The sequence below is a fragment of the Desmodus rotundus genome, chromosome 10 (assembly GCF_022682495.2).
Source record: "Desmodus rotundus isolate HL8 chromosome 10, HLdesRot8A.1, whole genome shotgun sequence".
NCBI lineage: Eukaryota > Metazoa > Chordata > Mammalia > Chiroptera > Phyllostomidae > Desmodus > Desmodus rotundus.
The window spans coordinates 8,297,899-8,320,853 of NC_071396.1; the positions used below are offsets into that span (position 1 = coordinate 8,297,899).

Below are 22,955 nucleotides of genomic sequence, written 5' to 3' on the forward strand. Positions count from 1 at the left end.
GAAGTGCCAACAGCAGCAGAGATGCAACTATAGCAGGAGGGCATACACACCTCTCACAAGGGACACTCCTGGGGCACCTGGCTCAGGTGACCAGGGAGACTGTCACTGAGCTCCACAGGACACCTACTATATCAGGCCCCTCTATCAAGACTGGGAGATGTGGCGGCCCTGCCTAATACATAAAAACTAACACAGGGAGGCTGCCAAAATGAGGAGAGAAAGAAACCTGTCCCAAGTGAAAGGAGAGAGCAGAACTCCAGGAAAAGGAACTAAACAAAATGGAGACACAATCTACCAGATGCAGAGTTCAGAACACTGGTTATAAGGATGCTCAATGAACTAAGAGGAAGAGTAGAGAAATTTAGCAAGAACTTCAACAGAGACAAAGGAAACATAAAAATGGAGATAGAAAACAAAAAGAAGCAGTCAACAATGAAGAATACTGTAACTAAAATAAAGAATACATTACAGGAAACCACCAGTAGCAGAGATGAAGCAGAGGGTCAGTCAAATCAGCGATTTAGAAGTAAAGGACGCAGAAAACAACCAATCAGAACAGCAAAATGAAGATATTGGGGGCGGGGGGAAAGAGGATAATTTAAGGGGCCTCTTGGCCGACGTCAAGCACACCAACATTCACATCACAGGGGTGCTGGAAGGAGAAGAGAGAGCAAGGGACTGAAACCCTATTGGAAGACGATTGCAGTATCTAATTCCTCATCAAAGTTTTAACTTGTTTTTTGTATCTCGGAATCAACTCATGGCTTCCTATTCAGTGGGTTGTAATATGATGATGTCATTTTTTTTTTGTTTGAACACTGAAGTTGCCCCAGAACCGACCGGCCAGTTGAAAGCTCAGTTGGCCCTGTGTCCCGTCTCATGTTCCTTCCACTCCCTGAACACTGCGTTATTTTACAGCCCAGAAAGACGTATTGGGATCATCTTGTACTTTTCTTGCCCTAACCACTGTGTCAGTCATTTCTCCAAGGCCTGCTGGTTCCAATTTAATGGGACACGAAATTCAGAAGTCAAGCTCTGGACATCAAGTAGACTCATGCTATTGGGGTGCAGCTGTTCCCCCCAGGCCCTTGGGGGAAAGAACTGGGGATGTGTGTACATATATACATACACTTACAACTATATTTATGAATGGTTATGTATTTTCTCTATATGGTCTACATTGTATATACATTCATACATACACAATATAACCTGTGCATATATGTGATGAGCTCATGCACGTACCTCCAATTCCAATAATAGCAATTATTTTACTTCTTAGTTGTTTTCGAGTCAGCTTTTACTACTCCCAACTGTAACATTTCCAGAAATTTTACAAGCTGGTGGCTTGAAATTGGCCACCGTGGTGCTCTTTACACCACGGAAATCATCAAACACTCCCCTCTCTGTGTCCAGTTCACATAATTGCAACTGAAACGCATCTTCTTTCTGAACACCAGGTCCCGTTGTCCTTGCTAGAGGTGTCCTCCTCGATATCATCCCATGAACGGCAGTCCCAGGGGAAGGCAGCCGGACCACCTTCCCCCAATCCTGCCTCTGGTCCTAATGCTCCTCTTCCTGGAGCTGAGAATGCAGCTTTGCTGCCAGCCCCGCAAACAAGGAATAATAGAATTATTGTTGTTTTTCCCTTCCTCCTCACCTTCCCACACTAGTCCCCAAGTTCTGCTTGAATCCATCTCTGATGCGTTTCTTATGCGTCTATCCCTTTTTTTTTCAATCCCTGCCATCGTTGGCACAGCCTGATTTTAGCCTTTTACTTTCTTCGTGCCTAGTCAGTTGAATTCATAGATGTCCTACCTTGAATGAAGGATAATGTATCATAATAGAATGCCTTCTGACTCTTCTGAAACACATTAAGAACTGAAATGATCAGAGCGAAGTGATTCGGGCTGTGGAAGTCTGGGTCAGCTATGACTTACACAGTAAACAGTCACTGTCTCACCCAGAACAGTCGGAGAAATGTGCTCGGGTTTGGTATAGATGTCCAAAGCTGTCGTTACGGACCCAGCCTTTTCTACCCGTTCCTCCTGCCATTCCCCACATATTGGCCTTTTTCCTGACGGTTGTCATCCTGTGGTCGCCACATGGCTGCCAGACGATGGAACAATGCATTCTCACACCCCAGAAGTCGGCGTAAGAAGAAAAGAGGAGGCGTGGTAGGAGAAAGGCGCCCCTGCTTGTCCTTTCCCAGGCGACACAGCCTCTCCCAAAGTCTCCAGGCTGTCTCCTCCTCCCCTCCTAGTTCTCCGGGTAGCTGGGACTGTGGCACCTGGCTCCTTCTCCCCCAGGATGAAGGCATGCTCAGTCAACATTCTCTTTGTTAAAAATATATAGTTAGTTCGAAATGCTTGCCAACTCTTCTTTGTTTCTGCTGGGCAAATGATATGTACAGAAAGCCACATTTGTTCTTTCTAAATTTCTTCACATCCTTACACTGGGCTGCCATTCCACCCAGATTACAGAATATATATTTACTAATTCGATGAGCATTCACAGACAAAAGTCCCTGCCCCGACGGAGCTTATATTCTAGGAACACCTCTGTGCTTCAACAGGGGAAATAAATCTAACCAGAGAAGAGAAGATCGTTCAGAATGACCTTCCTTACTTCCTGGGACTCTGCTTTCCTCTTTCAAAAACAGGAGTTGGATGTTGATTTCTGGTATGTTTTGACTCTGACCTAAATTATATTTTTACTGGCTGATATTTCTTAGTTTGTGAAGTGAACTTGGGTTTCTTCCTACTTTTAAGTACTGACATTTGCAGTGCTATTTCTTCACCCTTTTGTTCCTTTTGCTCAGTGGTGGTGTTGAGCATTTTACAGTCTTGCACATTGAATGATCACTGTTCCTTAAATTTAGTGTGTCCTACTTGAGAAAAAACAACTTATACTTTAAATGGAAACTTTTGCTGTACAAATGGCTTTGGAAAAGTGCCACAGGAATGTTTTTAGATTGTATAGGACTTGGCAAGGAAAATAATCGGTTGAAGAGTGACATTAAAAAATAATCCTTGGATTTTGACACTTTATAGAAGTAAAGGGGGAATGTTATTGTATCACTCTTTCTCCATGATATGGTTTTCTTAAAGGAGAATAGTACATGTTTAAATACTAACCTACTCCTCAATGTCTATTTTAAAAGGACATTTTATCAGTGTCGGTGCTTTTGAACGGCGTGACATAGAAAACACAAACTCTGTCTCAGGTCCTTTGGGCTGTCATAACAAAATACCACAGGTTGGGTGGAGATGTATTTCTCACATTTCTGGAGCCTGGACGTTCAAGGTTAAGGTGCCAGCATAGTCCATTGCTGGTGAAGATCCTCGGCTAGGTTGCAGGCTATGTCCTCACAAGGTGAAAGTGGGTAGGGATCTCTCCAGGGCCTCTTCTATGAAGGGCACTAACCCCATTCATGAGGGCTCCTCCTGGATGACGTAATCACCTCATCGTGATGTAATCACCAAAGACCCTCACCTCTTTTTTTTTTTTTTTTTGGTTTGCTAATAGGCTTTTTATTAACATCTTTTTTTTTTTATTTTTAACTCTTTCTATCATCGCATGGGGCACTAGGATTTTCACATACGAATTTGATGGGGGAGGCACACACATTTAGCCTATAGCAGACTATTTTTCCTTTTCGTTAATACTTCCCTCTGTGTCTCTCCTAACGTTTCCAAGTTTGCCCCAGGGACCATCACAAACCAGTGTGCATGGAGGCCATTTTGAAAACAAAAATAGAAGACCTGAGTTACTTTTACTCTCAACCACTGAATACCTGCCGAGCACGTTCTTGCTGCTATTTGATCGGTTAAGTAATGTCAGTCGCTGATCAAAAGAAAGTGAGTTTAGCTAGGAATGTATGGTCCTGACCATATGTTGCAATAATGTCTAAAAGCAGAATACAGGTAAAATAGATACAAAGCTAATCTCGTGTCATTAAAAATCTTGGGTATAATTGTAACTGAAGTTTAGCAGACATCCCCAAGTGTCCAATCCCCAAATGTAATCATCTGTCTCTATCCGGGTCTCCTTTAACCTTATTCCCTCAGTTGGTTTTTAATGCCTGAAGTGTTATCTCAGTGCTCAGCTGGGGTCCATATTTGTTGAGTTTAAATCCCCACGGACTGGTGCAAAGAAGCTTCATAGGGTGCTGGGGGGCCTTGTTTCCACAGGGGCGGTTCTAGAGGAAGAACTGACTTCCACACCAGAGCCACGCCAGGGCCAGTCTCAAGTCCATCTTTATGCCAGACTCACAGAATCCCACCCGGCCACCCGCCCATGTGGACGTTGTTCTGAGGCAGAAGTCATTTTTAGAGGCCCTTTTAAAAAATTACTTGTCAAAATTTAGTTATATCAGTCTTTGAAAATATTTAAAAACCACTAACAATGACCATGAACTTGTATAGAGCATCCCAAAAGAAATATAATTCTACGTTTAAATTAGTCTCTCTTGTCAGTACATTGAGATGCCTGGAATCTTAAGTAAATCATCCTTAAGATCCCTGAACGATTCTGCACAGATGGAGGGCCACGTGGGCGAATGTCTCGCGTGCAAGGGGATGAGATCCAGATGACAAGAATGTGGGGAGGGCTGTAGAATCACGTTGGAGTGGACACGGAAAACATCGCACACTGTGGTCAGGAGCCGCGGAGGTAACTGTCCCTCACTCTCAAATGGGGGGTGAGCACGGACATGTGGGTGCCCAGGGTGTCTCTGCCTGGCCTTTCTCTGGACGGAAAATACTTGTGTGTTCCGTCAGGAAGAAATTCGCTTGAATATACAAATATACTCATATGAGCATGCATATTAATAATAACATAACGCATGGAACGTATATTGCCAGGATTACATACATTGCACATGTGCGCATATGTGCGAGTGTATTTTTTAAAGGACCAATGTCACTAGTGCACGATAGAAAATGTTCATGATTATACCTTTATTTCCTAATTTTTTTTAACAATACCACCCAAACTAGAAAACTTAACACTAAAAAGGGTCCTCATTTTTTAACCAGACTGGAAAGCCCTGTCTGGGGAAGTTCAATCAGGCCGATGTTTTGCCTGCACCACTCCCTGGCGGACTCTCTGGCATCTCTGCACAAGCCTGGCTTGCTGTCCTTACATGGCGAACATCAGTATCTCTTGGCACCTACATGCATGTTCTCATAGGGTTGAGGCCATGCCCAACAACCACCAGCATGTATATGGAGTTATTTTTGTGTGGCAGGTACTAACTGTCTTATTTTCACTAAATATGAGGCTTTTTGAGAAACAGAGATTTTTTCCCTCTGTTCCCCATGACGCACACATGGAGAATACTTAGTACGGCACTTTCACGGCACTGTGGAATCTGTCTGCATACATGTAATTAAAATTCCATGTTCCACTGCAGTTCATTTTCCATCAAACTGGCTGGCTGCTTTCAGGAGACAAGTTTACTCTTGAAATTCTAAATCTTAACTAAGTCTTAGCTAGCATAAGGTGTTTGTTTGCGAAACAAACACCTTTCCTTGTAAATAAACAAGCATCACCTCTGCCACCTACAGCCTGTGAGTGTTAGGCAGGTATTTATTGGGTAGATTTGGAATAACATGGTGTTCTTTACTTCAGATGACTTAACTCTTCTGTAAATCAGCAGTAGTGCCCAAGCTCAGATAGCCTCACTACAGTCTATTTAAACACGCACACTATTTTTTTAAAAGCAGTTTAACATGAAGTCGGACCCTACATTACATCATATTCAAAAACTAACTCAAATGGATCAAATACCTAAACATAAGAGCTAAACTATAAAAATCTTAGAAGACGACGTAGAGGGAAAGCTTGCTAACATTGCACTTGGCAATGATTTCTTGAAATGACACCAAAAGCACAGGCGACAAAAGTAAATGTAAACTGGACTTTATCAAAATTAAAAACTACTGTGCATCAAAGGACACAGTCACCATGGTGAGCGGCAACCTATTTCCACGGCAGGAGGACATATCTGCAAATCACACATCTGATGGGGGGTTACCACCCAGGCCACAGAAAGAACTCAGCTCAGCAACAACGACAACGAAAAGATTAAAAAACGCACAAGAGATTTAAGGACACGTTTCTCCAAAGAAGATATATAAGTGGCCAACGAGCATATGAAAAGATACTCGGTACCACTAGTCACTAGGGAAATGCAAGTCCAAACCACACCGAGCGCTGGGACCCCGCACTATCAAAACAAAGGAAGCGAGTGTCGGCGAGGATGTGGAGAGGCCGGAACCGCACACTTGGTGTACGCGTAACACGGTGCAGCTGCCGTGGAAAACAGGACGACAGTTCCTCGGAAAATTAAAAATAGAACTACTTTTCGATCCAGTGATTCCCCTTCTGGGCCTGTGACCAAGAACATTGAAAGCAGGGTCTCAGAGAGACATCTGCAGATCCACGTTCATAGGAGCATTATCCACAGCAGCGAAAAGGCGAAGCCACTCCAGTGCCCGATGAAGAATGAATATGAATGGTAACCAAAACGTGGTGCGCATGTCAGTGGAGTATGACTCACCTCTGAGAAGGGAGGAAATCCTGACATTCTGAAATAGATTTGGTTCCTATGTGAACGGGACATTTGATTACTGAGCTGGTATTTTTATCACTTGGGAACATTTACTGAGTGTACATTGTGGAGTCTCTCAGAGAAGTTACATTCGCCAACAGATAATGGATAAAGTACACGCAGCCTCTAGTTTGGAGGTACAATGAAAGTTATGTCTTTTTTGAAAATACCTAAGGTCACTCATTTCTTTATCTTTGAACTTGATGAAAATAATGTAACAAAGATCAAAGCCACTCAAAATGATTTTTATAAAGTATCCATTTTCACCCTGGCTTTCTAGGTAGTTCTGTCTAATACGAGATCTCGCATTTGTGTACATCATAACCCACTTTGACCAAGACGTCCTGAGGAAAAAGAAAACGTTAATTTAATTAAAATATTATCAGGGCTTAACTTTGAACATGTGGTTCTGATGGCTGACAAGACACTCTGCAGAAGTTGAAATAACCACACCATCGAATCACACACGAACTGATGTCTTTGCTCACAGCTACATCTGTAAGCAAAAATGTAAACATCTGAAATGCAAAGGTGACAACCTTGAAACGGAGAACTGCTTTCGCTGAGAACATGCACGCTCTAATGTTAACACCGAGGCATCTCTGATTACTACCAGACCGTGCTGAATGAAAAAAATGAGGCTGTCCAGCCAAGCCTTTGTTTACAGAGCATAACCTAATTACCGAAGGGTGGGTGTGGGAAAATAGGCCAGGGTCTGACTTGACGTCAGTGTGCTTTCAATGTTTCAGACAACCTATGTCACGTTCAGCCTTGGAGCGAGTGACCTGACCAAAAATGGCTGTGCGTAGTAGCCCGAAACTCAAGTTCGCCATTTCTACTGTGTCTGCACACACGTTCGGGGCATTCAGAATTAGAACTGCCTGCTTCCTGCCTACTCTTCTAAGACATGTCCATTCTGTGTGTGAGTTTGAAATTCAGACACGGTCAGGCATCAGGAAGACTTCTCGGGGCCACACGGAGAGTGAGCACACCATGCTCGTTTTACATAAGAATTGCCGGCCTTTCGTGAAGTTCCTGTCTACCTTTGGGCACATTTGTGTGAGGAGCCCAAAGAATAGGGTGACATTGTGACGTTTCATGATGAGGGAAAGGGCCATAGGCATAGCTTGCAGGTTCGACATTTATTTGTAGTTCCAGCAATACTGTTTTCATTACAGTGAACTTAAATAAGCATTAGCAGCCTTTCTATCAAAGAAATTAGTCCTTGTGTGAATGGCCTATAAATAAAATTGTTACACAGTGGAATAATAGGAGCATGTAATGAAACTTGATTTCCAGCCAAACAAACATATGGACATTAAAAAAAAAATTTTTTTTCGGTGAAATGTGCACTCTATGGATCCCATGTGGGATGATTTAAGTCATCCACTCACACGTGTGTCTGGATTCTGTCCATTTAAGAGCACACGATTCTTTCAGGCAGGGGACCGCTCTTACTGTCTGGGGGTGTTGGACGTGAGAAGATGTGGTTTCTGGGGGGGCGGGGGGTGAGGCAAAGTTTTCAACAGACACCACAGTTTTGTTCAACACATTTTATGAGATAGAGGGATCCTGAGATTCGCCGCATGGGCAGTCTCAGCAACTGGAGCATTCGCTATTATCTCAAAGCGAGGATCGATGCCTGTACTTTGTATGAAGAGCCATCTTACAAATCCCCGCAGCGTTGGAGTTGTGTGTCTCAGGCCTCGTGCTGATTTTACACGTTGCCCTGCGGCTTCGGGCATTCATTCAGTCAGAAGCTTCACTGAGCACTGATCGGTGAGACAACGCCCTAGTAAACAGAGAAGCGTCACCGAATGTATCTCTAACAAAGTGGCCCACTCACTCCTGTAGTCCCCGTCACAATACTCTTCATAGACCTGGGAGCTCCCCCAGTCTTCTGTGATAACGTGAAATCCCAGAACAATGGGCTGAGTTATGGTTGAGTAATTTTGAACTTCTAATGAATTTTTCAACCAGCGAAAGATTCATGGAATATAAGAGAAAGCATTTTTCCAGGTTTTTTGTTACTGTTTTCACTCCCAAAACTGGGTTCATAGAGAATGCTGAATAGAAAGTACTGTGTTGCTGAGTATTTTGAAGATAGAGGAAATCAATGGCTAAAGCAACATAAAAAGGTCAGCACAGCTGAATCGCACACGAGGAAACCCCCTCCCGCATACTGGGGTTGAGAACATTCTGAGGGAGTGGCCCTCTGCCTCGGCAGGACGAAACGCAGACCGCGTGAGCCATGCTGGGTAGGCAGCGTTGGTCACTGGAGCCCGGCATCATCGCACAGTGACGGTGCTGCCTCCCTTTTGTGTAAAGAGTCATAGGAGGTATCTTGCTGCTGGGTCTAGTGTGAATAGAAACTTTCCACTAGTCCTGTCTATGTCTTCTGTCTTCCCTTTGCCTGGTTTTCATCTTTTTTCAGGTTTTATCTTATATTTCTCTTCCTCCCGGAAGTTTTCCAGGAGCATCAAGACTGGCCAGGGCTTCCCCCGAGTGTTCTCACTGCACCCTGTACTTTTACTTCCATTTCACTCACATTTCCTTGGATGGAACCCTGTCCCCAGCGCCTCTGCCCCAGTGTGTGCTCTATGAGGGCAGGACTGTCCGGCTTACCTCTAAGCATCTAGCACAGTGTTGGGAACCGCCCTACCTGGCTTGGGAAGCTGTAACCTCTCGTGGCTAAGGCTGAGTGAGAGACCTTGGGACCATAAGCCACTAAGGAGACAAAGCTTATCTCCCCAGCAGGGGTGCCACCTCTGCCCCCTTTACTTCACCCTGCTTGGCCCCAGGAGGATGACCAGTTAGCCAATGACAGGTAAGATTCCTCAAAGGATGGGTGACCTAAGACAGGCACGGTCATGATGGGGCCCTCAGGGAAGGACTTGGGGGGCTATAGAAAAAGGGGGTGATGGACCCTCACCCCTCGGCTTTGACATAGCCTGAGTCCTCATTCTGTCGGCAAGAAGTCTCCTAATCTCTTGGCTGCTTTACTTCCCCTGCCTGACTTAAGCCTGAAACAATGACAGAGGGTGGTACAGGCCTCTGCTGGAAAGGGGAGATTCCCCAGGGCGATCAGGCCTAAGAAAAATCACATAAAATCCTGTGAAACCTGCTTTCAATTTAAATGATAAGGGTCCAAGTCTGAAATGAGTTTGTTTCCCAAAGTCTTATAGCCCTTTAGCTAACTGACCCTGACGCAGAATAAGCCCTCATAGTTCTTTGTCTGTTATCTATTGTTTGATCCTTACTGCCTGACAGTGACTGATGAGCTTTACCTGTTTACCTCTAAGCAGCTAGCACAATCCCTGGAACGTAAAAGTTGCCCGACATATACTTACTGAATGAATGAAATAGCAAGTGAATGAAAAATGAATGAATAAATCTATGAATGAGAATCCATAGGCCGGGCTTCTTGGCCTGGCCTTTAACTGTTTGGATGGCTTTTGGCAAATCACTCGCATCTCTCCGCCTTTGCTTCCTCGAGTTCAGAATGTGAGATTTCTAGTGCGGGGTGATTTCTAAAAACGTTACAGGTCTCCGTGTAAGTTTTCTGTGTAAATGTTCCTTGAGAGCACCATTTGGTTTGCCTGAGGAATGTTTCCTGAAAGTCACATGCCGTCCTCCATGTGCAAAGTTGTCCCTAATACCTCAAACTGTAAAGCAGTTGTTTAGCTTTTGAGGCGAGTCTGGAACTATTGCAGACCTCCTACGTACTACCTGCTGTACCATGTGGGGACTAGCGCAGAAAATCAAGGAGTAAATAATAAACTAAAATAGGGCCCTATTCCACCTGTACCAGCACAGGTAAAAAAAACAATATACATCCTATCTAACAATTTTATGAGCCATTAAAAAATAAACTTCATACAAAATAAGGCGATTGGACTATGAAGATGAACGTATAGCCTTACCACCATTATTCAGATAAAAGTGTTTTGGCCACTGTCTGTATGAATCCAACCAGGAATTCATCAGGAAAGAGAGAAAAGTCTATAGCAGATGTTGCCTTGAGCATGGAGCGGACGCCCTCGAGGTGTTCAAATGTGTGTGGGTTGTGAGCTGCGGAGGGTCTGTCCCAGGAAATTTGTACATCAGGAGAAATTGCTGTAATGACCTTTGGATTTGCCTGGCTTAACAGGTCTGTCCCTGGCCTCACCAGGGAGACGGTCAGATAGTAACAGTGAGCCTTCGTTCAGAGTCTGCAACGCATCAGGCGCAGTGACCGGAAATGTGCTGTTTCCAGGTTACAGCTTAGAAAATTATGAAACACACAGGAGTTCCGAGACTTGCGTGGTGCCCCTGCTGCCTGCTGGCTCTCATGTACTTGCAGTATAGTTCCCTGGACGTAGTGAGTGTGCAATTGGTTTGCCGAATTAATAAATGACTAAACAGACGAAAAGATGGGATTCAGGAAGTAGACGGCGAGACTGGAAATGCAAGATAGTTCAGGAAGCTGCCCAAGAGGGCAGCGAACTTCTCTTGGTGAGCGAAGCACTACCTCGGGAGAGAGAGAAAGGATTTTTGAACAGATGTGTGTGTGTGACTTGCAGTGTGCGAGTGTGCTTTCTCGTGTTAGCACAGATAATAGTCGGAAAATGATAAGGTCTAAACTTGAAGAGAGATCTGGTATTATATTCCAACTCGTGGCCAAACCAAATGTGACAGAGTATAAACTCCTGACATGAAAGGGTTATAATGGAGGTCTTGGCAGTTCCTCAAGTATGCTCCTAGAGTCCATCATAATGTTTTAACTCTTTGCACTCAGGCCTGGAGGAAAGTCAAATTACAGCATTGTCCCTCCAGGCGTTCAGTTCGGTCACTGTAACTGAATCTGCTCACTTGCTCATTTTTATGTGCCCGCTGGACTTTTCCCTACTCAGAGGGCAATCGGTAGGTGTACAAGAGACTCATTGAGGCACACACTTTTAAATGGGAAAAGGGGGGTCACAGGACCTCCACGACTGTTAAACATGCATCAAACAATGCCTCCAAATGGCAAAAGACGATGTGATGTGGCCTGGAATCTAAGAGTCCCTGGCAGAGTCAGTCAGTGCAACCGGAAAGCCCTCCCTTGCAGACTGAGCGCGACTTATCAGGTGGCCGCGGTGATGGCACACTGTGGCTGGGGGCGGGGGGCACAGGTACTGTCTGTGACTCGAAACAACACTCCCGGGAAGAGCTACGAAGGCAGGAAAGCCAAGCAGGACCACGACCAACAGAGCAGGTCTGGGCAGACACCGGTCTGACGGGAGACCACCTCCTGGAGGGGTCACCCAGGCCCGCCATGGACACAACACACATTAAGTGATTCCAAAGTGGCAGAGGGACCCTGCGTTTTGGAGCACATAGCGGGGGGTCAGTCTTAACGAGAGGGACCCAGAAGCATCAGCAGCTCCCTCAGTGAGAAATGTGCCAAAGGCGGTTCTCCACCTGGAAATAATGTCCCTGAGAGTCGATTTCTCCTGTTCCTGCAACCCCACAGGCAGAGGCCACGGTGGCAACCACGATGCAGGTCTTTGGGGCCTGTTTGCTATGAACTCATTCATAGCGAACATAATTGTTCACTCATTCATTCATTTTTCATTCACTTATTCATTTATTCATTTAGGTTTAGATCTTTAGAACATCAGTGTGCATTGGTTTCAGAATCACAGGGTCCAAAGAGGAAATCAAGGCACACTTGGGAAGCCTTTGCGTACTCAGGGTAGGGAGACGAGCATCTCAGGACTTTTCCACCGCTCGGCTTCGGGGGTCCTAAAGGAACGTCCCCCTTTCTCACCTGCAGTTGCTGAAGGAGTCTCAGCTCCGCCCAGGCACTGGAGTGGCAGTGAGGACTGTGGAGCACGGTTTCAGATTTTGATGATGACAAACTCACAGTTTGCTGCGTTTTAACTTCGAGCAAGGACGTCTCCACTTTCGTCATGCCCTGCAGCTCTGGTCATGCGAGGGACTCATTGGATCTGAGACATCTCTGTGTTGCCTCACTGTGTGCACCTGCCGGCTCCGCATGGTGCCACTGGGTTTCACACATTCGCTCTGGTAATGGAGCCACAGGCCTTGTGATTTCAAACAGGAAATAGAGCAAGGAGAGAATTTGCATACTAGGGTAGAACCGGGCTTGACACTAACTTGATCAGTATAAAATTGGACCCATTTCTGTGCCTTCTGGTGACAAACCTGAACTGCACCCTGGTGGAGTGCAGTGGAGAAACGAGAGAGGCTGGCGTTTCGTGAGAACTGGAGCTGGACACTCCCGGGGGAACCTCCTCGGTGTATGTGTTCGGGGGAGCAGCTCATCCTGCGTGAGTTCATTCCAGGTTCCATGGTTAAGAAAAGAAAGTGCTGGATATCGTTGAGAGAGAACTGCTTTTCGGTTTGCCTCCGAGTGCTCTAAGAAACCTCTGCCAGCATAGCAGTCCTGGCTGCCGGCCCCAATCTCTCACTTGCTCCCCGAGGAGAGTCCAGTGATATGACTGGTAGATGGTGTGCGTGGTCCTTAGTTCTCCTCTGAGTGGAACCGGTGCCCTGGAGGGGGCCAGCCCCAGATCGATGAGAGGCAGGAATCCTCTCCCCTCATCCTGAAGGTTCCTGGAGGCAGCTGGCCCGAGATCTAGGCTGGAAATGGACAAGCAAGGCCCTGTCATCAGCAGATCTAAAGTCACGTTATCCAATTCTCTTTATCAGCATTAACGCTGACATTTTCATCTCCATCTGGGTCTGATTTCTCAAATGGATCTGAACAGGAGAGGAGAAGAAAAGGCTATTATTTACTGCCCCCTGAACACCAGCTCTCCACTCTACGCCCCTGTGTTGTGGCCCCAGCTCAGAGAGCTCCCTCCCTTTAGGACAAACAAATGCCTAACATATGAGCCGACTTAACCTGAATTTATATTTTCTATAAAATAAAGAAAATATGTACGGGAAAGGCCAGGCACGTAAGGAGGGTCACACCCGGGCTAGAACTCTGGGTCCGTCCTGATGTGAACGTGAGCATAAATTGCTCTCTCCCCCATTTAATGCTGAATGTTAAAGGAGACGTTTAAAGAGCATCTAGTATTGTGCCCGATACAACAGGTGTTCAAGAATACCTTCTTCCTGTTACTAGTAGTAATGCCTTCTCCAGCAAAAGCAGGCTTTTGAGGTAATGGGCCACAATATTTTAGTACCTTATAGTCAATATATGTTCATCCTTTTTCATTCAGTCTTTTCCCTTGAAGAATGAGTAATAGAATCCAAACTAAAGAAGGTTTGCTTTATTCGTTAAATAAAAAAGTGCAATGTAAAAATCCTATAAAGGAACATCTGTCAAGTGAGATTTGTAAGTTTCTTCGCTTGGGAAAGTCCTAGTTTGCGCTCCGTTTTTTATGGTGCAGGGTTAAGATCACGTTGGGTGGGCCGGTGGCTCCTCCCGTGCGTTTGGAATGTCGGGCACCGCATACTTCTTAAATCCAAAAGCAATAGCTCTCTCCCTTATGATCCTGCTGAAGGCGTAGTTACAGTTAGCTGGACCAGAAGTCGAGTAGAGTCATAAACCAAAGCTAGGCTTTGCCTCTTCCAGTGTGCATGCTTTCCGTGGTTTATAATGTGATCAGGAACCAGGAAAGCTCAATATAACCAGCTCATTGCATCTGGGTTAAAACGCATGCAAAATTATAAACACTGGCAACCGCCTCAGCAGAGAGGCACCATGTTTATTCAAGAATATGGCATGACAGTAATCCGGCTCCTGGCATAAGATTTATTTCTTAAGGCCCAAAATCAAATGACCCACGTTAGCAGTCTTTTATTAAAGCCTCAGGCATGTGGTACTTATTTGATTTTTAGAAGGAACCAACAAGAAATGTAGGTGAGTAAAGGGGGAAAAGAGTAGAGAGGGTTAAAAAAAACCAACCTCTTGTTAACATGATGAAATCAATTTTAGAGATTTTTTTTGAAACTTTGAAAGAGTGATATTACTGGACCAAATGATAGTCTCTCTATAAAGAAAACACTATATACCACTTCTCAAAGTATTTCTTAATATGCATCTAAAGTTTCATTGTTAAAGAGTCAAATTTTCCAAATCAGAGAAAAGTATTACTTCATGGCTCCCAAGTTTCCAATCACTTAACATATGAAACATTGAAGTTTAAGAGGCCAGCGCTCCAAGTGCAAAGCATCTGTTTGATGTCGGCAAGGTCTCTGACAAACTCAGTGTTAAAGACTCTCTGTGCCGCTCTTTGAAAATGTATCACTTTGTAATAAATCTCTGGGCTCTGACACACCCGGTGATGCGGTCTGCTTTATGGACTTTTGCAGAAGCATCTGTGTGCCGCATCTGGCCCTCCCTGACGCGAGAGTGGCGGGTTGGAAAATGCAAGTGAACGTGGTGGGGCTCCAGGTTCAGGTGCTGACCTAGGGACCCCGTTTTCTTTACGTCCAAAACGTCTGTCGTCAGAATTAGGGAACTCTCCTGGCCTAACTTTGCAGTTCTCCTCCAATTCTGGAAAGGAAGATACATTGGAAAAAACACCAGGAATTAAAGCTGCTGAACTCTGAATTAGGCAAGTGCTGAGACTGTGCCCCCCTGACCTATGGATTTGGAGGTTGCTGGTACCATTATTTCAGCCACTGTGGGTTCTCACAGAGAATGCTTTCCATGTAAAACGTTCTAGTGTGTGGTTGCTTCAGGGCATAAAGACTGTAGTGAAAATGGCTGTCTTCCTCAATACTGAGGAATACTGCGGTGATGAACGTGACACCTTAAAGTAACACGCTTATTTACGAAAACTACACCGTCTTCACTACAGAACCTAGAGATACCGCAGACAAGCTCAAAGGAAATGGATCCTGCCATCTAGAAATAACACTTCGGTACACGATGATTTCTCTTATATGCACACACACACACACATAAACACGTGTATGTGTATCTTTTTACAAAGCAACACGGACCCCTTCACGAGTTACTCCAGGCAGTAGTGCTGCTATGTGACACATGAGGAAGAGCACTCAAAATCAGTCCCTCTCTCTCTCTCTCTCTCGTCCTGGGATGAGTCTGTTTGTACACACACACACACACACACACACACACACACACACGTTCACTTTCAGGGCTGCATAATGCTCCGGCACATGGGTGTGGGTGGTGCGGTTTCTTAATGTAAGAGAGGCCAGACCTGCCTTCTCTGCACTGCTTTCAACAATCAGAAGCTACTAAGCCAGCAACTGGCACCACAAATCATGAGACAGACAAGGCTAGAAGCTGGTGTGGGGCATTTTACGTCTGAATATCAAAGACATTTAAATGAAAATTAAAAAAGAAGCCAACTCCCAAGCAAACAACTAGGAAATGTTATCAGGAGGTCTGGGGGTTACTCTGTCATTCTCCACCTTTTTAAGAGACAAACTACACACGCACGCACACACACGCACGCACACACGAGAGAGCATTAGCAGGCACGATCTGTGGCTTGTTTCCGCTGTATCCAGCCCTTACAGAAATGGGACCGTCGCGCTTTGGCCTTGTGTTTCCTTCTGCTGTCAGGTAACATCATCAACGCGTCCAGCATCCGGCCCTGTTCTCGAAGGCCACGCATTCTCGTTAAAGCACCGCGGCGTCCACGTTCTGACGCTGATGGGCACTGGAGTGGTCAGCGGCGTGCATGCATGCGTGTGTCTTGCCGTCACGGACCCCACTGACTTGAACATGCTTGTGCGTGTCTCCTGACACATGTGTAGGAATGGCGAGCAGTGAAAACCCTGGGTCATAGATCATGCTACTATTTGGCTATACAATAAAATGTCAAATTAGTTCCCAATTTACACTCCCCCCCAAGGTACACACATGTGCACGAAAGTGCCAGCCGCTCCATGTCCTTGCTCACACCGGATATTCCCTGTATTTTCCGTTTCAGCCTCTCTGGCGGGGGTGCAGTGCTGTGGGCTGCGCTTCAGTGAGCATTTCCCAGAGCACCTGTTCACACATTTGTTAGATGTTTGAATGTTTTCCTTTGGAAAGTGTCTGCTATAACTTTTACCCATTTTCCACTGCCTTTTTTCTTCTGCTACCTAATTGCAAGAATTTCAAAGAACACATTCTGAGTTTGTCATTGAATAAAGTGGTGGCGGATACTTTCTCCCATTCTCTGACCTATCATTTTTCTCTAGAGCATCTTTTGGTGGACAGAAACTCGTTTCTCTCAATAATGTTTTTTGTTTGCTTGATTTTAGTTTTTAAGGTAGAGGTCATGTACATCCTTTGTCTGTTCACAGATATATGCTTTCTCAAAACAGTAGTAAATATAGATTTTAAATTTAATATTCCATTTGTTTATTGCTAGTATATAGAAATACATTTTGTTTTTATCGATCTGGGAGGAGACAAACTTCCTAAGTTCCCTTAATAATTCTAATAATTTGGCCGCAAATCCTTTGGGTTTTCTGTGTTTAAAATCATTTTGTCTCCAAATATTGCAATTTTATTTCTTTCTCTCCAATTCTGATGCCTTTCATTTCTTTTTCTTGCTTCATTGCACTGATTAGGATCTCTAGTAGGATATTGAGTAGAAGTGACAAGAGGGGACAATGCTGCCTCCATGCCCAATATCAAGGACAAATCTTTCAATAAACCACAACTAAATGTGATACAGATATATTCTGTAGATACCCTTCACCAAATTAAGAAAGTTCTCTTTTATTCCTAGATTCTAAGTATCTACCATTAATGGATATTGTATTTTGGTTTTCATATCTATAAAGATGATATAAATGAAAGAAAATCCACGTGATTTTCCTCTCCTTTTTCCCTTAATGTGATAAATTGCATTGACTGAGTTCTGAATCTGAAAGCACACTTGGTCACGATGTCCTATTCTTTTTATGTAACGCTGGGTTTGGTTTGCTAATCTTTTGTTTAAATTTTTTCTTCTACTTTCATAAGATAAATTTGCCTGTAATTTTCCTTTTTGTAATGTTCTTATCAGGTTTTTCTATCAAAGTTTAATTGCATCATAAAATGAGTTGGGAAGTGTTCCTTTTTTCCTATTCTCTAGGAGAGTTTTCATAATATCGGTTTTATTGCTTCCTTAAATGTTGAGAGAATTCACAAGTGAAACCATCTGGGCTCTGAGGTTCCTTTGTGGGGAGATGACTTAACAACCAGTTCAATTCCTTAATAGGAAAAGGACTATTTTGATTATCTCTTTATTCTTGTGTTACTGTCAGTAAGGTGTGTTATTCAAGACATGTGTACATTTTATTTTAACATTTATTGACAATTTTAAATGATTTACAGTTTTCAGATTTACTGGCTTATAATTGCTTATAATTTTCTCTTACAGTTTGAATATCTGCACAAAATACAGTGATGACCCCTTGTACCAGGAGGCTAATATAAACGCACTCTCTCTCTTTCTCTCATCAGCCTTGTTGTTCTTGCTAATTTTCCTTTTGAGATAACCAGCTTTTGGCTTTGTTGATTCTTTGATTGCACAGTTATCTTTATGTCTCATTAATTGCTACTCTAACCTTTATTATTTTCTACCATCTTCTTTGGGTTTAATTCATTGAAATTTGTCTATTTCTTTAAAACAGATATGAAATTATTGACTTAAGTCTTTTTGCTTTTCAATATATGTATTTAAGGCCACATGCTCCCCTCTATGCCTGGCTTTAGCTTCGTTCTACAAGTTGTCATATTTTAGGTACCATTTAATTTAAATTTCTTTTCAATTTTCATCGTAGTTAATTATATTCCAAACATTTGGAGATTTTCTGGTTATCTTTTTTCTTTTTTTCTTTTTTTTTTTTTGTACTGCAAGTCCATGGTGGTCAGAGGCTGTGCTGCAAGATTTCAGCTCTTAAAACTTCCTGAGGCCCCGCCCACAGGCCCAGCATTTTCTTGATTTTCGTAAATGTCCCAGGTGCACTTAAATCAGGTGTGTACCTTAGTACTCTCGCTTGCCAAACAGGTCGAGGTTCTTAATTTTCATGTTCAGATGCTCTGTATCTGCATTTCTGTGTTTCCATCCAGGCTAATTTTCCTTTTACCTAAAGATCTTTTTTATTTTTTTTAAATTGCTTTTGAGTTCGTCAACTGGTGACAATTTCTTTACGTTTCTTATTTGAAAGGGGAGTATGGCAGATAGTCTGAACACATCTTGACTTTGCTTTTATCTTTAAGAACATGTGTGTACACATGTATAAACACATACACATGTATACATATATGTGCACACATGCACAGACATGCTGCATGCAGAATTCCTCGTTGACCTTCGTTTTCTTTCAGCACGTTGAAGATGCCATCCCTTTGACTCATATTCTGTTATTGCTGTCGAGAAGCCAATCTTCAATCTTATTGTCTTCTTTAAAAATAACATGTATGTTCCCCCCAACCTCTGTTCAGATTTCTCCCTTTGCGTCTGGTTTTCAGCAGCTTTGATATCATGTCCCTGGTGTGGGTTTCTCTCGTTTCCTGCTTGGTGTTCCCCGTGCTTCTTGAGTTTGTGGTCATGTGGCTCTTGAGTAGGAGGGACAGTAGTAACTATTTTCAGAGGAAAAGGAATAGCTTTAAATGTCTTAATTATCAGAGAAGAAATATGAAAAATAACCTAGGTGCCCTCAAACCCCAACGTAATGTAGCAAGTAAGGTTCCAAAGAATTTAACTACATTTTTGTGTCGTCACTGAAATGACCCAAATGCACAGGTACCTCAGTTAGGGTCCAGCTTTAAAATCTATGCCCCTCACCGTCCTGTCTGTGATTTGTCCCCACGTGGTGGTGCTTGTCTGCCCTGGCTTATATACCAGCGGGGAGGACTTGGGGCTCTGTGGCTGGCGAGAATCTGGTGCAGGAGTAACAGTTCAAGGACCGTGACAGTAAATTAGTGGGATTCATTTCCTGAAGCTGATTCAGGGAGAATGTGGGATAGGATACTAGCTACTGACTCAGGGAGAAAATGATGGCAGGGAGGGTAGTAACGGAACAAGTTCTGAGATTTAAGTTAGAGTAAACTTTCAATTGTTAATATTCTTTAAAAGCTATAAAGGCACTAGTTTAATTAACCAGACTTGTTTTAGTCATACTCATTATTTTCACCTAGTCTAACTTTTAAGGGAAAACAATCATTGATGCATGCCAGCTACTTTATTTCGTTCGGTTGCCTCCCACAATTTTTTCTTTTCTTTTAGTCCCTGTCACACTTACCTCCAGAGCCAGAACCTTTCAAGGGCCTGTGCCCAGGTCCCTGTCACCCCTTATCGAGGACAAGAGGCCTGCGCCGTGCTGACAGCTGAATGCTCATTACAGCACCAGTGTCAGAGAAAAGGAGAGAAACTGGCCTTTCAGAACACCAGGTGGGTGCACAGAGGCAGATCTAAACACATCACCTTTCCTTTCTGACGTAATTACCGGTCAGTTGAAAATACATCTTTTCTTTCAAGTCCTTTATGAACAGCAGCTAAAAATAAATGGCCTTTGATTAATTAGTTCTTTTTGTATAACTTGAGTTTGCACCACAAAGGCAAAGATTAATTATGTTTATCAACATGGGCAAAATCACTTCCTAGACTCTCCAAAGTAGAATTCATCCTCACCCGACAGCTTTGCCCTGCGGCTCCAGGCTGAGCTCACTGTGTTCGGGTCTGGAGTCCTGTGGGTGGGATTCTGGGCTAACCCAGGCCTTTAGATGTTCTCCTCTTGCATTTGGTTTTTAAAAGGTCAGTATGTGAATCACTTCATTGCCTCCCACTGTTTGCCTTTGCGTTTTACAACGCCTGTGTGAGCCCCGGGAGGGGGCACGTTTACTGCGCATGCCATTCACTTTAGGTCCTACTAGAGCAAATGATTGCAACGACCCAGAGGAAGAAACTGGAAAATAAGTCCCTGATGTAGAACTGGTCACAGGGCCAAAACAGTAGTGCCAATTATGATTTCAGTGCCTTACACGCGCTCCTTTGCCAACAGCCTTTGAAACAATATATAATTTATTGTTGGTTTGGGCGGGCATATTAAGCAAGACTTTTTCTTGAGCAGCCGGTTGTCTTTGTATTAAAAGTTGATCTTGAAGGTTTTGATTCACTTTGCTAATTTTACTTTGTTTTGCTCCTCGGTGAGAGTGTTAATGGCAATAAATGAGGCAAGAGCGGCAAGGAGGCCTGCAGGGCAGGCTCAGCACAGGCGTGGCCCTGCAGCGCACAGATGTCACTTTCTGCAATTTTCTAGCTTAATGTTCCTTTCCTTGATGACATGGCTTAAAAGTGGCGTGCCAATCACTCAAGCAGTAAAGGCTCATTGCTTTCTTCTCATGCTGAAGTCAGGGGTCCTGGTCTCAGGAAACCCTTAAAACAGGGGACACCGTACACGCCCCTACAGCAAGCACTTTCTGAACAGATGAGTCATACATGAGGAAACGTGAAGTCAGGATGCAACAGATACACCGTGGCCCATTATACAATGACAAATAACGATTTGCAAAGAATCGCCGGACCGTTAAACCAACTGCGGGCCAGGTCTGGGACAAGTGTGAGAGATGCGCCATCCTGTGGAAAAGGTCCCTGTTATTCACAGAAGAACCAGTGCAACTTGATGGATGACGTACTCAATACTGGAAAATACCTCCGCGATTATTCCTTGGAAATAAACTTCAGAGTTGCAGGAAAACTCGTTTTTGTGTGGCAGTGAACCTATGAGCATTCCTAAACCCTGGCATTTCTCCCTAAAGCAGGGCCCGAATTCGCCCCTCGTGTTTCCCGAACCTTCCGGAGGGCCGCACAGTGGAGAGCACACAGGGCCGTTTCAAACACGACCGCTCAGTAATACCCCGGCGACACACCACTTACTGGTTTGTATCCCAACGTACCCATCGCGTCACCTTAGGACACTTTCCAAAGAGCGAATGGCACGGAACTTCTGGACAAGGTCAACAACAACAACAAAATAACCTGCCAGTCTTAGCCAGCCCTTATCGGCTTCTAGTAGAGATTAACTAGTTCAAGCCCGGATGAAGCCCCAGTAAGCTCAGCCTTGGCCAAATCAAGCAAGCTGAAATGCAGAGGGGACATGCCCCCGCTCATTTGTTAGCTAGAAAACTGAATGGGTGTTAACCCCTGAAATGCCTCTTACGTTTCAGGCCTTGTGCGTCCCCCTTTATTGGCGTCATTTACAGAATATCCCTGTGAAAGTCTCTGACCCATTCCTCCCTTCAGTCCTTCCTTCACTGGCTATCTGTTCCCATCTTACAGATGAGGAAACAGGCTCCCAGAGAAGAAGTGTCAGTAAGTAATTGACCGAAGATCACCCAGTTGGTAAAGAATCTGTAGAGACGAGATTTGAAGCCAGATGGGTATGATGACAAAACCCCGTTCTTTCCACAATGTCAGGCGGGGCTCTCAAACAGGGGCTCCAGCAAGGTCATCTGGGGTCCCCACATGTATTTCTGAGCCCGAGTCTACATTGTTTCAACTGTATTTTCTATGGAAGGGTCCAGGAATCTATCTTAACAAGGATTCCTGTGCTTTTCATGTGTAACGAGGTTTAGGAACAACTAAAACACAATACACAAGTTCTCCAACTCCTTACATAGTAACTGCTCCAAAACCCTTAATTACCAGTAATTCACTTAACAACTGTTTACTAAGCACCGGCTATGTGCCTGGCAGTGTCACAGGCATGGCCGTGGGTAAGAGAGCCACCCTCAAGAAACTTCCATTCTAGTGTGGGGGTGGAGGTGGGTCACAAGGGACAGACAGAAACGTGATGCATAAGCAAGCTATGCATTGTGTTAGGAGGCGGTAGGTGCTTAGGGAAAACACAGGAACCAGTAGGGGTGGGTATTGCATAGGGTGGTCAGGGTTGTCTTCCCCTGAAGGTGACATTTATAAGAGGGGAAGGATAGGCCACGGGCGTGTCTGGGAAGAGGAACCAGGCAGACAGAAGAGGTAGCACAAAGAACTGAGGCAAGTATGTGCCCGCGCATCTAAGAAGTACCAAGAAAGTCAGTGTGGGTGCAGGAAGGGAGCAAGAGAGGGGTCAAGTTGAAGTCTGACAGGTAAGAAGGGAAGGACAAAGTAAGCTCCTGCTGGCTCCTAGAGGCTATTATAAGTATTTTTACCTTTACTCTAAATGAAACGCGAAATAACTGTCACACTTTGAGTAAAAAAAAAAAAAAAAAAAAAAAGTTACGTGAACTAATAAATAAAAAACAAAGAATTCCATTGACAAAGACCAGAAGAAGATTTTGAAAAATTTCTAGCCCAGACTCCTATAAAAAGGCAGGTGTTTTTCTACATTATTCCAAGAAAACTGTTAAAATTTCACATGAAAGCAGGCTTCATTAGTCACCCAT

General features: G+C 44.1%; 1 protein-coding gene across 16 annotated transcripts in view; it reads left to right on the forward strand.

The window, feature by feature from the left end:
- Nucleotides 1-22,955, forward strand: part of LYPLAL1 (lysophospholipase like 1) — a 133,778-nt gene that overhangs the window by 97,225 nt on the left and 13,598 nt on the right. For 3 of the 16 annotated variants that reach the window (XM_045184434.3, XM_045184437.3, XM_045184441.3), the window contains one exon: nt 19,801-19,965. The exons of 2 other annotated variants lie outside the window; for them this stretch is intronic. In XM_045184434.3, coding sequence (XP_045040369.2) covers nt 19,801-19,965 — 165 coding nt within the window. Of the gene's footprint in view, nt 1-471; nt 2,537-2,575; nt 3,070-4,193; nt 4,362-19,800; nt 19,974-20,727; nt 20,762-22,955 lie in introns of those variants that run through there. 11 more of the 16 variants (XM_045184442.2, XM_045184438.2, XM_045184444.3 and 8 more) reach the window with 11 other exon arrangements.